This window comes from Numida meleagris, chromosome Z (assembly GCF_002078875.1).
Source record: "Numida meleagris isolate 19003 breed g44 Domestic line chromosome Z, NumMel1.0, whole genome shotgun sequence".
NCBI lineage: Eukaryota > Metazoa > Chordata > Aves > Galliformes > Numididae > Numida > Numida meleagris.
Genome location: NC_034438.1, coordinates 73,619,319 through 73,637,655, shown reverse-complemented (window position 1 = coordinate 73,637,655; position 18,337 = coordinate 73,619,319). Strand labels below are relative to the sequence as shown.

General features: G+C 44.3%; 1 protein-coding gene across 8 annotated transcripts in view; it reads right to left on the bottom strand.

The window, feature by feature from the left end:
• ZNF608 (zinc finger protein 608) overlaps positions 1-18,337 on the bottom strand; it is a 103,616-nt gene that overhangs the window by 84,099 nt on the left and 1,180 nt on the right. For 4 of the 8 annotated variants that reach the window (XM_021380057.1, XM_021380060.1, XM_021380058.1 and 1 more), the window contains exons 1-2: positions 17,554-18,311; positions 15,555-16,605 (exon numbers count right to left, since the gene is read on the bottom strand). In XM_021380057.1, coding sequence (XP_021235732.1) covers positions 15,555-16,445 — 891 coding nt within the window. In that variant the 5' untranslated portion in view covers positions 16,446-16,605; positions 17,554-18,311. Of the gene's footprint in view, positions 1-2,023; positions 2,122-14,947; positions 15,179-15,554; positions 16,606-17,553; positions 18,313-18,337 lie in introns of those variants that run through there. The other 4 variants (XM_021380055.1, XM_021380056.1, XM_021380061.1 and 1 more) reach the window with 4 other exon arrangements.

Below are 18,337 nucleotides of genomic sequence, written 5' to 3'. Positions count from 1 at the left end.
TCCTCCGGTTAACCAGGATTTTGGAAGCGTCTGTCTCAATGCTCAAATAAACTCAGGACCTTTGGGCTGCCGTCACACACCTTCTCACAGCTGAGCCAGACCCAACAGAGGGTGTCAAAGGCAGCTCCTCACCACCTGCCCCACCTCACCTCCTCACAGATCACTGCCCCCTTCAGCAAACTGCCCACATAACCACACACACAGTCACTTTTTATTTCAAACAAGCTGGATGCTGTGTTCGAATAAGCATGCTATCGGGACCACCCAGACTTCTTGGGTTTTTTTTTTTTTTTTCTCCAAAGCAGAAAGCTAAGGAACAGTCACATCTGTAGAAAGCAGGAGAAAATGTGAGAAAGCATCCATCAGTGATGGGCACTGACTGTACCCTGGGCAAATGCAATGAGAACCCCACATGGGATCACAGCTCTAGTTTGGTTTTCAGAAAGCTAACGAAACCATTCCACCAATACTTGCAGGCTGAAGCATCCTCTAGCAGTCAGCTGCCAGTTCTTTCCTCGCACTGCTCCATTCACACCCGGCTCACAGATTCACTCACTACACAACCAGATGCAAAGGCTACACATGGACAAGACAAATTTGCAGACATTCTTTCCTAAGAGAGCTGCGCAAAATCTTTTGCAGGAGGACTCAGCAAAAATGTGACTTTTCGTTTCTTTAAGTCAAGAAAACAAGATTTACCATAGCCCACTTCCACAGTGGCAAACTGATACAGGTAACAAAGGACTTCTATAGCGCTGTAATAGGATTTGATCTTGAAAGTACTGGCTCTTCTCAGTGCTGCCTAACTTAAACCAAAGCAACAAAATTATGTTTCCCTACTGAAAAGACTTGCAAGGATGCTCTGCTCTTACACCCCCTAAACAACGAATGCAGTAATTCAGCCCTCAAGTGAGAAGTACATTTATTTTTAAAGGAAAATGTAATTTAAAAGGAGAGTCAATTAATCTCAGAATAACTAATGTTTCCTCCCTGCTCGTAACCTTGTTTCTCAGACAATGCTTTATGAATTTTGCAGTGGATAAAACAAATTAGCCTAGTTATCTGAAAAAGGAGGCATACTAATTCCTAGTTTCCAGATTGGATGACCTTGTCTAAGATAAAACACTGAAACTTCTGAACCCATGGCAACAAACAACACAGGTATCCTACCCCTCATCCAAGAGCTGGTTTCAAAAGCAAGTGAAGACAGCGACTTCTTTATGCAACAGAAGCAAGACCTGATTGAAAACACCCAAGGGCCAGACAGAGGTAGGACAAACAGGACAGAGAAAAGAGGTACTCTGACTTCCGTATTTAAACTTATCAAAGGTTTGATTCCTGGAAGATCCTGAAAAAACTCAAGTGGTTTAACCTGGTTTCCTCCTCTTATCCCTCACTCAATTCTGAAAGCAGTATTAAATTTGTCTGGCTTTTCTTGGAAGAATTAGAAGTTGTTAAATGTAATCACAAGGCAGAGGAGCTCTCTTGCCACCATAAATATTATTCCCCAGCTATTTTTACCTCAATGGGTTCAAATCATGTTAGCAACTTTCTTTGTATTTCTCATAATTTTACCAGATCTTTGGCTTTCAGTACAAAAAAAATCAAAATGAGCTCAGAGGGAATCTTCCAAAATCCTGAGATGAAGTAATATTCTTGGTCTTAAATTGCTGATTTAGAAGGTAACTTTACTTTTGAATTTACCAAGGCACACACTCAGGGCAACGCGGCTTAACGACTGGGTTTGACTCTACTATGGAGACAGGAAAGCTCAGTAAGCCTGACTTTACTACACTGGTCAAAAAAGTAGGATGTAGCCTGGGCTGAAGCAATCTATAGACAGTTGAGCCTCATACACCCACAGAAAAAAAAAGAATAATATTGTCATGAGGATTTATGAAACTTCACCCAGTACTTCAAAGCTATCATTTTTAGCATGCAGTGTAAAGACCATCCTTGCCTCTGTCAGAGGCAGCAACAACAAAAAATTTATACACTTCTAATTAGATGCAAAAAATATTACCATGTGGAGGCTATGCCTCCAGAGGAAACAAACTTCCTATTGCAGACTGCTTCTGGGTCTCTGCCAGCTCTGCTACAAATGTTCTAATGCACAATGTGAGATCATAATACCAGCACACGAAGTTCTGTAAGGCTCGCTCAGAACACTGCTTTCAATCACACAGCATATGATGTCAATGCTCATCTTACCAAATAGGTGTCAGTTAACCACAGACCGTATTTTCATGCCCCAAGAGAAACAGTCCCTGCATTGCTATTGGAGAAAACAAAGGGACATAAACACACAAGAACAGGCATACGATTACCATGCATACTTCTCATGCAACTCTCTAGGCAGTAACCTCCTTGCAGAGAGGTTGACGTTCACTCCCAAGCAAGCAGATTCCACCTCTAAAAGCCATGTGCTGTTGGGTGCAATGGGCTGTTACTTGCAAAAGAGCTACATGCACCTTACCACATAGTCTCTCTCACTGTCTGGGTTAAGGAAATACAGCAGAAATTAATGCAAAGAAAGAAAATGTTTTGTTGAGAAGAGTACATCTCCTAGGGTTACTAGGTGGTAGACTACAGTTTGTCAGGAACAAGCCTAATGGCACAAGCTACTGGCACTGCTCTTTATGCTTGCTTATATGTTAGCAGAAAGAGTAATACTACAAGCAACAACCAATTGCTGTGCTAAGCACTTTAAAAAGGCCACACATAAAGCTCATGTAACTTCTTTTTCTCTGTCCTTTTGCAGTTATTCAGCATAAGGCACACTGAAAATTTTCCTATTTCTTTCCAGGGAAATCCTTTGTTGGATTTCAAACACAAACAAGAGGCAAGTGAATCTTGCCCAGATCTCTTGATTTTTCTTTTCATGAACTTGCTGTGAGTCAAAAGGATAAACACCTACTTTACCCCATTTTAGAGGGAATCAAACTAAAATGGCATTGAATCAAACTAAAATGGCATTTTATAATGGCTTTACATCACCAGACGCAACTTGCCAAGCTCATCTAAGCCCACTCCTTCTCTCACACTAAGTTATTGCAGTCACTGAGGACAGAAAATCAAATACTTGTAGCAAAATGTACAAAGGCCCAGCATATTCTTCAGACTGTTCATGACACGATTAAATCAAAGCCAATTTTCACATGAATAATCATAGCACATCCTCCCAAAAGGCTTTGTCTCCCAAGGCACTGGTAGCAGTGATGTTTTGTACAACAGCAGAATGTTTTCTTTGACTTGAGGGTTTGGCTTCTAATATACATATTCCATGCTCAGACCTCCCAAATTAATTTTCATGGTGGTGATGGTGGGGAAATTACAGTAAAGAAGTCAGAGAAAATTCAGCTCAGAAGGTAAAAGCATGAAAAGGCTGCAAATTACTTAAAAAAAGAATTGGAAGTTGCAACAGAAAACCTTAACCAGCCTTTAACAGTAGAGGTTGCTTCTCTTGTGCTTTAACACTTTCTTGAGTTTGGTCTTCAAAGCAATGACTCATGGAAATGGTATCTTCAAATGCTCAGGGTACCAGCTCTTGGGTATTTTGAAAAAAAAGCCATACAACAATAAATCGGGAAACACGAGCACTTTTGAACCACTTGAACCGCCTGCTAATTAATTACAATACTGAAACAAAAGCCCATTTAAAAAAAAAAAAAAAAACCCTCTCCCAGAAGGAAAAATAAATAAATTTTTGCGAGTATGCTCAAGTGCATTTCAGGGAGAAGGCTTCAGGCAAACGCATTACGCTTTCTGAGATTAGCAGGGCATTCCAACTCCCCTGTTCAGACAGAAAACAAATTAGGGCAGGCCTCCTTGCTACCAACAGGTGCCCCTTAGCTGGAAGCAGCTCCAGCTGTCAGGCTGCTGTCAGAGTGCAAAGCGCACACAACGCTCCCTTCTCTCACTCTTTTCTTCCTGCTAAATACTTGCACCGTGCTCAGCAGCCTCTGCCGTTAACTTCTTCTTCCTTGCCTCCTCTTCTTTGGGAGGAGGTGCAAAATAGCAGGACTTAGACACAAAAGGCAGAGCTCATTTCCTGCACCTTAGTGCCTCCCTCTTTCATCTCCTTGTCCCTAGGATTTGGCTGCCAAATAGGTCTTAATCTGTAAACAAATGATTTGCTCTACAATTAAACCATTCATTTCCTCTTCCCCCCCCCCCCCCCTTGGCTATTTGGCTGCTGTCCAATGTTGAGGCTCATAGGTTCTTCCATTATTTAGCGCTGGTTAAAAGGCAATAAGCTCATTTAGAGTTTATAAAACTATAAGCTATCAACAAAAGCATTTAATGCTTCTCAAAAGCACTGTGGATTTTGCCTGAAAAATTAATAACGTGGGGTTGCATGCATGTATGCATATGTGTACATACCTTTGGGCGTGGGGGGTGTTCGCTACATGCTGCACTGGTGCACTGCCAGATGTCTCTAAATCCACTACTGTAAGCTACAAATGCATTCATTACACTTTGGCTTCAATTATCTGTGCATCCTTTCCTCAACAGCTGATAATCAGAGGAACTGCAGTTCACCTTGAGTACAGAGCTGAACCTCAAAGACTACGATGTGAGAAAAAAAAAAGGTCACACTGCTGCAGCGTTTCACGATGTTTGTAAATACTGTTTCCCTGTGAAATGATGTTGTGAATCACAGGAGTGTACCAGAGGAAGTGAAATCTTCAGAGAAATAAATAACGTGCTAGACTTCTCATCTATGCAGTTAAGAGTCATTTTTGATTCAAGAGAACACAGAATAACATCAAGGTGATTTTCTTCTATCTCTGCTTTTACATCGCTGTCCTTGATGGAAAACACTGTCTCAGAAACTGTGAACCCAAACACTATGCATATGTGTTCAACTCCATTCAGATGTTCATGCAGCTAGCAGGCTGCAGCCTCAGTGTGGGATGGTAAAGACAGTGAAACATTAAAAGAAATCTGTATATAGGTAAGTGAATTACTACAAATGAACAGCTAAATTTACAGGTGCAAATCTCATTTAGAAATGACAGGTACTTAGCAATATCAACTTCAGCAATATACCCCCAATGAAATTCCACAAGCCTATTTAAAGTCTATTACGGCTGCTGACATCAATCTGCCAAGCTGCAGAGTGCTAAGCTCTACTGAAGATTTGCACCTATAAATTTAGCTACTGGTATGTTTGAATTGAATACACCGTGTTGCTCCATATAGGCAACTACCGACTTAAGGCACCAGGGCAGAAGGGTCATCAAGCAGAACTGCCACAGAGCCTGGCACGTCAGCTTGGCCCAAAGAAGGACTAAAGTTTACACTCCCAGCAAGGTTTAGATTCCAGCCCATTCCACAGCGATCTTCGGACTTTCCACTCAAGAATCCACTTCCTCAGTGAACAAGACTGCAAAGGCCATGTTCCTAATGCAACTACTAATGGGAGTACAAACGTTACCTGAGAATCCTGAAAACTCATTCCATTTATGTAAGATATTGTAAAGGTATACCACGTAACTCACACCGGCGTTAGTAAAGACACCTACAGAGTGATGCATGCAAACCGACCATAATTAGCGGTATCTATGAAGACCTACTAACAACGAAATGGATCTCTGACTCTCCTCTCCCACCCTCTCAACAAATGACAATGACTGCTGGAGTTGTGAATAACAGGTGGTTTGCAATATATGGCAAATAAATACACCTTGAAAAACTAAGTAAAGACAAAAAAAAAAAAAAAATCTGTTGTGCTAGGTCTGCAAGAACAGGAAAAAAAGCCTCATATCCTGATTTGGCATAGCAATCACAAGCTATTTTTAGCCTTACTTGTAAGCAGTGTTCATTTTTAGAATTTATCCATATGTGATGCGTCTTCAAAAATTACCGATCAGCTGAAAAGGTTTTGTAAACATTAAGCAGAAAGAAGCATTTTAATTCTGAAACATATACTACAATCTAAGCTAAAAAGGTAAATCTTGGAGGTACTTTGAGAATAGTTGGCAACTTCTCCTCCCAGAATAAATCTTAAGGATCAAAAATAAATATTCAAGAGCATTAATTTGTTTCTAGATGTGTGTGTGCAAGTAAAACAGCAGCCATAATGTGGAAATTTGAGTCACATTTTGCAACTAATTGGAAGCAGATTAAAATTCTGCCTCAGGGGAACATTGTCAAACTAGAAGCTGGAGCAAATGAAGAAAGAGGTGAAAGCATCGTGAAGAGCTGACAGATTTACAATGCTCAAGGCAATAAACGGGTACTAGCTGAAAATGAATGTGCTTCGCTGTACTGCATGCAGTTCTCAGTCATATCTCAGCAGTAACAGCCCACAGCCATGAAGCCCTTATTTTCAGAGAGATGGTGAAGGAAAGAGTAAGAATGGAAAAAGTATTATGCAGGTGGTGGGCAAAAAAAAAAAAACAAAACCACAAATCATGCAGTGACTCAAGTTGCTACAGGAATGATCAACCTGGTCATAGTGGGCTCCATTTTGTAACCTGGACTCATCTCAAGCAGGATTCACTCAGGCATAATGTAATGACTGCTCAGCTGAGTTGAGCAAGAGTCAAAGCATTAAGCTCTTAACAGAAGAAAAAAAAAAATCAAGTTTTCATATTTTTAAAGCGGACAACAACACAGAAACCTGCAGACAGATACATCAGAGACAAAAGGAAAAATTATATTTAACAGGTGATTAGGAAAGGTTGGAGGAGTGTATAAAAATTGAAGTGTAAAGGAAAATGCACCAATGCCATAAAGGAAATAGCTGCTAGCTTTCTCCTTCAATGTTTGGCATCTGGTGCAATGCCACAGGAAAGCCTATTAAAGGATCTGGACATGAAATGTACATAAAGAATATCAGCCAAAACTCAGCTGCTACTTTTATTAAAATTGTAGCTTTTCTTCACAGACGTGTATATGCATACACCCTATATTCACACAAACATGTACACACATGCACACACAAATATGTTTATTTATATACGTATGCATGCATTTACATGATCCTATCCTTAAAAAGATTATATAAGTCTACACCTTGCTTGTGGTTGAAGGGTCTGTGAATGAGATTTTCAGCAACACTGGGCGTGGAACAACAACCTTCAAACTCTTTTCAAATTACAATCAAATGTTTCCTTCGAATTCTAGAAACGAATTCAACCCACTGCCTAACATTGAACCCTGAGCAAAAAGTAACTGGTAAAACTTTATGTCAAATATGCTCAATACAGCCAGAATACCTCTGGAGTATTAGATCTCTATCTGCAGTGTAAGCTAACTGAACAACTCCCTCGATATTTACTAAATCACATTTGAAATTTCTAGCAGCGAAACAGAGTTGACTTGAGAAATGAGGTCTATTTCTAATTATATTTCCTTCTAACTATTACCTTTTGCTGCAGAGATACAGATCTAGTTCCATTCCCCTCCTTCAAAAGAGAATTGGCAAGAACATGAAATGCTGAGACATTCAACTACTGCCATTACTCTGCTGCTGTAAGCCTGTAATAAAGCATAGATTTGATAGTGCTATCCATGTAGTGTGGCAAACCACACACAAATAAACAGTTCTCCACGAAGAATGAAAACCCAAAGACCAAACCCTTCCAATTCAAACATTATTGTTGCTTGTAACGTGAGCCATCTGCAGAAATCAGGCCAAGGAGGTAACAGGAAATCCAAAAATAATTCGGTCTGGCCCTGTGCACTGTGAGAACAGAGATTACAACTGGCTTTCGACTCTTCTTAATGGTTGAGAGAAGCAATGAAAATTATAATATCTGTCCTTGTGTAACGAACGCCTGGAGGAATACAGAGAGCAACTTCTACCATAGTTCAACACGGCACCACTGGAATTCATCAGTGAAGGTGTTGGCATTCGAGTGTGCGAACCCACAGTTTGAGGTGGACTTAACAGAGCCCAAAATTAATTTCAAAGATAACGCAAAAAACACTGTGAGGTGCCAGCTGTGGCCAAAATCAGAATGACAGAGAGTGAAATTGAGGAGTTTAGGTAAGTGCGACCAACTGGTGCTTAGACTCCCATTGCTAATTGAAGCACAAAAAATAGAGCCAGTTTCTGAGGACAAACTACAGCTATACTATTTATACGACAGTGCCACATGACAAAAAAAGCTGACTCGTAGAAACTTGACTGGCAACCAAAGGCCAAGCTATTATTTCAAACTGTTATGGGAAAGCCATAAAATTGCTACCAGGTCTTCTCATGTTACTCTTCAATAAAAAGAAGCCACAGGGGAAATAAGAGGGAAAAAAAAAAAAAAAAAAAAACACATCAAAACCTCCGAAGTTCCTTTAAGTCAAATATGCGTTGGTGGCATAATGCCATCTGCTTGCTGGTTAACATGACAAGACAATTCAACAACCAGAATATCAGTGTTCTGAAAACAACAAGTAACCACAATCAATAGATTTTAGTTTCCTCTTCTGACTGCAATAAATTACATTCGCGCACAACTATTGGCATATGCTTCCAACATCCCCACGGGCACATTTTTCTTACGTTATTATTTGACAGCAGAGATTCTCGGGAGACTGAATCACCTCAGCAAAGCTGGGTTAGTGCCCAGGAATAAGATTTAGGCTAGGACAGATCAAAAAATCTGGAAAAGGAAGATGGGAGAACCAGGTTTTCAGTGCTTTTTATTTCTTAAGACCAGTATGAAGTCATAATGGTTGAGGAAGGTTTATCACAAAGGACACAATTCAACACCGCGCTTCTTTACTTTAAAATTTACTAGGGAAAACAAAAATAACTTCAAATTCAAATTCTCAGTGACTTTGTTCTGAACAGCCTCAATGGACAATATGGGAGGCTGCTAGAGAAGCCAAGATCAAGCTGCATGTGCTAGCCTACTAGAAAAATTGACATATCAAACCTTTCTCGATTAAATGCAACTTTTTTTTTTTTTTTTTTACGGGTAATGTTTAATCAAACACTTCAATCAGAAGAACAACATAATATGCAGTCCTCAATCCTATCTCATTCCATGCAGCTCACCCTACTCACTCAGATTTTATTATCCAAACAGTCCTGTTTATAAGCACACAGAATGCGCATGCGTACACGTGCACAGGGTCATGAGAAGAAACTATTTCTATTCCCTTTAATTTTCTTTTGGCTTTCCCAAAAAGATGAAAAACATTACAAAGAACTTGCTTGTCAGTCAAGGCACTCTGAATAGTTTTACAACCTTTCACCCAGATGCTTTTGTTCTGATTGCCAAGATCATTTCGTCAGAATTAAGGCAAAATGCAGCAGAGAGTGCTTATTGAAACCCTGGCTACAACAGAACTCAAAGTTGTAGTTTAAACTTCACGTTTGCCCAAATGGCTAATTATAGTCTGGAGTAAGTCATGGTTTTAATTTAGGAACATTATAAAAAAAAATGTGATTTAAAATCTCACATTAAGAAAACTCCTGACGTCCTGCTACGAAAGCTAGTTATTACCTTTATTTGAATTATCTTATTTCAAACGTATTTTTAAACAAATTAAAAAATGAAAGCTTGCACTGTTACACTTCTCAGTTAAACACTGCACCACAGAAGTGCTGGAGAGGAAACGTCCTCGTGTGACAAGGGAAGAAGTTTGCCAGATTGAAGAAAAAAAGAAACATAAATTAGCTCCTGTAAATTTTAAGGAGCTATTTATATTTTGCAATTACATCATACTCAGAAATTTTCACAGACCACCATTACACTATCTTTCACCCAACAGGGAATGTTACGTGCAGACCAAGATTTTTAAAAAGATGGGTATTTTCCCTGCGATTGTTATCAAGAAAGAAAAATAGCACCTCGATATGTACGTTTAGCTAGAGGTTTTGCAAAACTATGGCCAGCCCTGCAACCGAAGTCACTGCATCCACAAATATGACCACCACCCAAGGACCCTTGAGAGGATATATTTCTATTGCAGGCAATAAAGCACAACTGAGAAGTCAAAGAGCCTTTCCATCCTTTCAGGAAATGCAGTGACATATATAATGTGTGTTAGAACACCATGTAAGAACAATGTCAAGTCGGCACAGTGTCAGCCACTTCAAGTAAAGGATAACCTGGTTGTTGATGCCCTGTACGAAGTTCAGAGCAAGACATGGTTAACTCTGCAATCCTACTCATGTACCATAGGATAAATCTGCCACACACAGCTGACAGGCAATTCAAAAACAGAGCATTCTGAGAAATACAGAACATCCAGCAATTACACACCAAGCTAAGTGAGACAATCTGCCTCCGAGGGTGGGTGATGGAAACCCAAAATAGGGAATTTATCAAAAATGCAGGCAAAGGTAGTAGTTCTGATGGCAGAAACATTGGCGTTCCCAGAAACAACCTGCTGACAAAGCTTGTATAACGTGCTCAGATACCGTGCACACTGGCAGCACCACCTAAGGCTTGCAGAAACACAGCATGTAAGTAAAAAGAGCACTTCAAAGCCTTATAACCAAGGCTGTGGGCTCTGGTGCAAGCAGGTGTGCAGTTTCAAGATACACTGGGCACTCTGAAGGCAGTTGTTCAGTACTTATCTGGCCAATATCTCCCACTCCATTTCTTTCCAGCCTCTGCTCAGGAAGGTTATTCGGACCTACTGCTGCAAAGAACCAGTTTCATGGCCTCTAACCTTATGTGTGGTTTTGGGACACAAGCAATCCTAGTAGTCTGGAAGGGAGAAAAGCATGTTAGCATGGCACCTGGCACCACTTCAGGGGCATCTCCACCCACTGCTCACCTATCCATCCAATGGGTGCTAACCTACCTAGCAGGCAGCCCGCCTCTCAGCTGAAAGAAAGCCTTGGAGCAGCCTGGGCAGCCAACACAGACCTCAGGACATGCCCAGGTGTCCCTAGGTTTGGTGACTCAGCATGGAGAGCACAGTAAGTTCAGAAAGCACAGGCAGCACGCTGGGACCATCCAGCACTGGACACGCCAGCGCTGAGCATGATAATGGATCTTCTGGGCATCTTCAGCAGTTCATGAGGGAGGTGCATAAGCAGCCCTGTGGATGGCAAGTTTTCAGTATGCAAGGGGTACCACTATATTCCACATCGCCACCTACTCTCAACAGCGTCCTCCCTAATTTTCACTATTTTACTTCCTGAAAGACCTGCGCCTTTCAGACTTCTGACTCACGCCATCACCCACAAGCCAACACCCCAGTGACCAGGCCCTTGTGGGAAGACACAGCACGCTGCGGCGTGAAGCCAGGGCTCCGGCCAGCACTGCACAGGACTGCCTGCAGTCTGCCACCGACCTGCCTGCCTCCTGTCAGAGCAGGCACAGACAATGCCCTTTATCTAGGGCGGCACAAGACCGGCTACTAGCTTCAGTCAAAGGGCCCAGACAAAGGCTGGATGGTGCTTTATCCAGTGCTCAGGCTGCAGCCCGGAATCGCATTGCCAAACAGCACAGGACTCCAGTTCTCTTTGAAAGAGCAGTTTTCCCGCAGTTGACAGTTCTGGAACACCTCTCCCAAGTCTGTCCATGGAAAACTTTGGTCGACGGTTTTATCACACGTAATTAGGTAGATATACAAGCTTGCTAAAGTTGTCTTTTGAGAGTCATCTTTTTTTTTTTTTTTTGCCCCTCCTCCTTCCTTTTACTTCTTAGGGAAAATCAGAATTGTTCAGGTTCTAGCTAAACAGTGAGACCTTTGAAGATCTGACCCTTATTGTGTTTGCCTGCAGGAGGTGATTCTCTATTATGAATTCTTCAATGACTGAGCTTCTGGAAATCTCTTTACATGAAAGCGGAACCGGTTAACTGTCTGTACGAACATGTGTTTTCACAGCCTCTCCTGTATTACTGCATCTCACAAAGCTTCTATAAAGTGCCAGGTGAACTTTTTAAAATAATAATAATAATAATACTGAAGAAAAGAGTCTCAAAAATATGAGCAAATGTCAGCCATTCGGTTCCTGTTTTTTTGCTGGAAACCAGGAACAGATGGTGCTTTCCATGTTACTTGAGTCTGGTTATTGAACACCTCTGCGGTTACAGGAGATTTTGCTTAGCACTTTTAACATACATTTCATTTATTGGACTATAAAACGCTACTTTGGAAAAACAAGTCTTTATACAGCTATAATTAAAACAGCCTTGCAGCAAGCCCCTTTAACACGGAGAACACGGTTAACCTCGTGACATCTGGATAATCAATCCCTTCCCTTTTACTGGGTATTTATGAAGTTATTAAAATTGTAAAATTACCGATGCTGAGGAGAGGCGCTTTCCCAGCAGCTCCCCGCCGGGCTGCGGGCTCCCAGCGCTGCCTCCAGGCGCCCTGCACCCGGCCCGCCGGGCCCAGCATGCCCCAGCCGCACCGCTGCAGGCGCCCGGCGTTATTGCTCCGCAGCAGCCAGATCCCCAGTGCAGCTTTCAAAACAGTTTGCTGTCAAACAACAATAGACTTTGTTCTTTAATTGAAGCCGGTGACCTGTTTGCCCTTTTATTTCACAGTGAATAAGCTACATCCAAGGCCAGCCAGGACAGTACATGAAAAGCATATCTCTGTCACATCATTAATCAAAGCGTGTACTTAAATGATTTACATCAGCGGGCACAAATCGCAAGGCTGCCCGATGAAGCGTGGCTTACCCTTAGTCCTGCCACAAGGAGCCAAGACAAAACAGGCAACGCCAGCCAACGCGTTCATCTCCTTAAAACAACCAAAACGAGAAGCAGTATGCCAATACAAGAGGGACATTCGCTCCTGAGTGTCACCAGGCATTCAACTACAAGCTGCAGCTCAGCACCTCAGGCCACAGCTCCAGATTTTCTGTATTGTCTTCATTTAAGCACACAGATCTCTACGTGCGAAATACAACTCTCCCATATCTCAGTTAAGCTGTCCTGCTGCACACCCTGATCCTCCTGTAACACACACCAAGTAAATGGCTGTAGATGGACAACGTAACAGCTGCTAGAAATACGGAAACACGGCTAAAAAGAGGAAGATCTGTTCCTGCTGACAGACAGTAACTGTGCTAAAAATGGCTGAGCGTGGATAAGGGATGGAAAATGGAGACAGGTTTTAACACCAAGAACCTGAGGAGTGGTTAGCCTACCTGTCAAAGCTACTTATTCAGACATGTCACTGGTGGCTTAACCACAGAATGGGCTGCACGAATATAGCTCAAACATCTGAGAATTACGGCATGCTTTGACTTTATCCACATACCAGGGGAGTGGCAACTTTTACAACATACTTGTGGTTTCTGCATTAAAAAAAGCCAGCAGAACACAGTCACTGATTTAATTAGGCTTCGTAAGATCAATTTATCATGTTTTACACGACTTTCCGCAGCAAGGAAACAGAATAAATAGTCCAAAAATAGACATTGAAGCACGCTGTGAAAACTAAACATTGACTACAACTCCTGGGAATCTGCCCCAAGCTTTTCACAAACAGTAAACAAATGCAGTATTGTCTTTCACACCACATACAAAAACCTTTGGATTTTGACTCAGCGGGCGTTAACTCGTTTCTATCTAGTAGGACACATCCAAATTCATGAGACATGCCTTTCACAACGTGACGATAAATGGAAATTGATTTTTAACATGCAGGCTTGAAAACTGTGTATCTACAGATGCAAGGTGCTTTGCGCAAGTGATGCATATCCAGTTCCAGCCAAAGCGAGAACATTAATTTAAAACCCTTGCTAAAACAAAAACAAAACAAAACCATCATGATAAACACTTGGGGGGGGGGCTGGGAGAAAAAAAGCCAAAACGGCAAACATAAGACACTCAAATCTCACTCTCAGCACCGTCAGCAACGAGGCTCTTTATTACCGCCTGTCTGGAAATGAACACTCTCTAGGAGGGGGAGCGCTAAGGGATATTACTTAAGGCAGCGAGCAAGCGCTCCGTTGTGCCAGACAATGGCCCACACCGCACGGCTCTGATGTGCGAGGCCCGCACCAAAGCCTTCGCTCGCCGACCGGCTGGAAACACGCCCGGCGCGGAGCAGCGGCCGCGGTGCAGCGCTGCCCCCGGCCCGGAGCCGCTCCTTGCTTTCACACCTTCCGCGTGCGCTGCATGTGCGGCGTCTCGCACGTACGCGTGTTCTTCGTGCGGTCTCTGGTGTGAGTCGAGAACACAAAAACGGGAGAAACCACACCGCTCTCTAATCTCTGTTGCCATGACAGCAGCCTTTGAGATACGGCAATGTTCAGATTGCCAGCTAAACAAAATTGTTGAATGTGAACATTTGGCTGGAAGATTAAAAGGCTAAGGGGGTTGCGAAAGGGCAGTACCTCCCACATTCCAGGCAGCCACTGAATCCAATCAAACGGCTCTGACTCCTTAACCACAGCCATTGTGAGCACTGGATTAGGGCAATTTATCTAGATAGTTAAAACAGATTAGAGAACTGCAATTTGAAGACCATTGGCAACAAAAGCAAATGCCTACTGTACTAAGTTAATAGAGGGAGCGGGAGACTTTGTGACACCTTTTCACAGCGAACAGAACCTTCGCAAATAAAAGCGCAAACGTATAAGTATGAATTACATCCGTTTGTCTCTTCTCTCATCCGCGTGTAGACAAGGTCACAAAGGCTCATTCAAATTCATCCGTAGATACGCTACATTAAAAGCAGTAACGCGCACACAAGGAGAAATTTATGTCACTCCCTGCCTCGAATGCAAGCCCTTGAAAATATTTTCGGACTTTTACTGATAGTTCATGTCACAAACACCCAAATCCAATCCTGGAAAGTCGACGTGTACGCATCAAAACCTTCAACACCTCCGAAACAGAGAGCAGCACAGACGGGCCCTACGGAGAGGAGACTTCTTCCCCCGAGACCTCGGCCCTGCCGACACTCGCGGGACGCTCCGTCAGCGCGCTTTCCCAACGGTGCTGCTGGGGAAGCGGCACAAGCAGACGACGCGGTACCAGCAGAGAGCTCCGGGCCACCCGGCACCGCTCACCTTGCCGGTGCCTCGGGCACCCCGCCGGCAGCCGCGGGCCCGGGCCCTCAGGGAGCGGGCAGGGCAGGAGGCCGGCACTGCGCCCGCCCTCCCCCACAGCGGGACGGTGGGCATTCGTCGAGGAGGCACCCTCCGCTACGCCGACGCAGGGAAGGAAAGCGCACACCTCCTCTCTGCGCGCCTCCTGCGTGTCACTGCTCGGCACACCGGCTGCCCGACCCGGAGGAATTGCAAAGCTCCGCACACCCCCCGCCCCCCGCCCTCGGGAGGCCCGGAGGCTCCGCCCGCCGCCGCACGCCCCGCACGTCGGGGCCCGTCGCGCCGCGCATGCCGCGCCGTCGGCGCCCCTTGTCCCCGCTGAAGGAGCCCGCGCCGCCGCCGACGTCTCCCGGCGGCGCTGCGGGACGGCACCCGCACACCCGCAGCCTGACGCTGGCACCGCGTGCCGGGCGCTGCGCGGGGTGCGGAGGGCGGGCAGGTGCCGCCGGGAGCGGGACGGGCTGCGGGGCACCTCGCCTTTGGTGGGGGGAAGGACAGAGGTGTGACACAAAACAGAGGCAGTTTGTCACAGACAGGGGGAATGCAGAGGAGAGGAGCTTTGTCCTACCTTTTCTGTCTTCAATTTCTTGACTCGCCTGTGGCTCTCTTCCTCCTCCTCTTCCTTCTTTACCAAAATAGAGTTCCCCATTAACCCTGAATCCGGGGCGCCTTTGCTCACTTCCCCGGCGGCTGCGGCGGCGGCGCAATGGAAGGGGCTGCCGCCCCCCCCGCCGCCCTTGGACCCGTAGCCGTAAAGGTGCCCGGGGGGGCCCTGGCCACCGCCGCCGGCCCCGGGGCCGCTGGGGGGGGCCAGCTGCAGGTCGTGCTGCTTGTCCTTCCGGGACTTCCCCGCATCCTTATCCCGCTTGGCGCCTCGGCTGCCCTGGTTTTTACACGGTTTCTCCTCCTTGTTTTTCCCACAAGAGGCAATGGCGGTGGTGCTGCTGGTGCTGTTATTATTGCCGTTTGGGTTACCGCTCGCGCTTTGACCCAGTGCTGAATTCATGCCAGTTGCCTCTCCAGGGCGCCCTTGGACTTCCTGCCTCTTGCCAGCACTGCTGATCTCAGGAATCCCATACAAGGCAGCAGAAGGCAGAGATTTATTAGCATCCTTAGAAGTTTTACTCCTTTTCACTTTTGATTTACTAGTCTCTTTGTGAGAGGAATTCCCCTGGGGAGCGGAGGGCTGAACAGAAGCAAATTTTAGGCCATCAGCTAAGGCTGAGGTAGTATTAGCCCCACTGGAAGCCAGAGCCCCACAATCCTTGGAGCTGGTGCTGCTGCTGCTGGTGGTACTGGTAGAATTATTCATCTCAAATTTCTGTCTGTCCTTCTCCAAATCGGCGTCTAGGTCGATTATTAAATTCCCAACACCAATTTCCCAATCATCGCCACTGTCATAAGTGTCAACCGCGTTTGGATCCACACCTTTTCCTGTACTGGAAGTGTTCAATGACATCCTGAAGATGAGATCTCTAGAGTAAAAATCCGATGAACTTTCCTTTGGAGGTGTGGGGACATTCGTTTATCTCCGCTGGGCTTTTCTAAATTTAATTCTTCTTGTCCTCCTTTTCCAGGTGTGTCTAGGTTTGTAACCTGTGGTCCACATCCACCTTTTCCTGTGAGGAGAGGAAAAGTCAAACGTGTAGTCTGGGTCTTAGCATACTATAACGCAACTAGTAAAAAGGGCGAGGGGACCGAAATAATTCACTACCCACATTCTTTTTTCCCCTTAAGTTTGTTAAACCAGAGGCAATAACTGTCACGCTTTTACAGTGAGCATCCTTAACCTACTTGTCTCCCAACATCCTCAAAAGCTACATCCACGAAAAGAAAAGAAATAGGGAGGGGGGGAAAAAAAAGCCATTAACTAGGTGATTTAAATCCACAAAGCTCAGGAAACGCAGCCTCAGAGCTGGTGCCTAGCTGTGGGAGCACATGTTGTAATTTAACCCCAGGACCACCACCTAGGCACCAGAGGCAGAAAAGGAAGTACACAGGCTCACTCTCCACTGCATTCCATGGATTTTGTGGCTTTAAACCAGACCCTTGAAGTTTGGTGTTATTCCTGTATTATCTTTTACCCCTTTTGTACGTAAGCCCCCCTTTTTTTTTTTTTTTTCTGGAAGGGGGAGAGGAGGTCGGGCGAGAAACCTCATTTTCCTTCACACAACACACTTTCCATTAAAAACAAACAACCCGTCGACACAAACGTTTACTGAAAAATACTAAAATCCACGGTTAAAAGGGGAAAAAAAAAAAAAAAAAAGGAAGAAAGAAAAGAAAAAAAGACCTTTCTTAAAAACATCAACTCAAGATTACAGTTCTACAAGCAGTCCTAGCGCACTCCCAGGTCACACGATTGTTAGGTCTGTTAAATACAGTATTACTGACTGTACAGGAAACTGATTAAGACATACACTTTAAGTGATCTGCACCAAGGTGGCCTCAGTGACCGCAAATGAGTGTGTGTTTGACAAAGCTCAGTTAAAACGATTTTTAAAGGGATCTCTCCCTTTCACCGTCGCTTACCGAAATATCTATACATAGAGACGCAGAATGCTTACCTTCAGTCCTTTATCATTTTTTAATTAAACCAGCAAATCAAAGTGCTGTTCCCACTCGTCTCAGCAACAGCTCTGTGTCTCATTTTACTTAGACAGCAAGCGATCACGCAGTAGGCAGCAAGTACCATCGCAGCCCGCACAGACCGGTCAGTGACACATCTCCCCTACTTTGGCACTCGGATCAGAGGTCCTTTTTTGTTTGTTTGGTTTTTCCTCCTCGCTTACAAAAAAATTTAAAAAAAAAAAAAAAAAAAAAAAGACGCTGTTCCTCACTCACAGCTCTGCACGCCGGTAGGCAGCGTTCACGGTCAGAACTGGAGCATCAGGTTTTTGCTGTTTTTGTTGTTGTTGTTGTTGTTTTGGTTGTTGTTTGGTTGTTTTTTTTTTTTGCTTTTTTTTTGCCTTTTTTTTTTTTTTTTTTTTTGCGTGCGCGCCTGTTTGCTTTCCTGAGTAAGCACGGAATCGTAGCAATAAGTCAAAGTAATTTAAAAAAATAAAATAAAAATGTTATCCCCAACTTCCCACTCCATCTTCAGCCCCGCGCCCGGAGCCCGCCTGAGCAGTGAGTAACGATCCCGTGCGACAGCCCACAGGCGGCCGGGTGTTACCGGCAGAATGTGCTAACATCGGGTAAATTAGTGAAAGGGAGGAAGGGAGAAAAGGAGAAGAAAGGACTGAAAATCCGGGCTGGATTCCGCCCGCTCGCTGGGAAGTGGCATTTTTTTCGCCCGTCCTGACAGATCTGATTTCTTCGAGTAACTTGAGGGGGCGCGGGGGCGGGGCG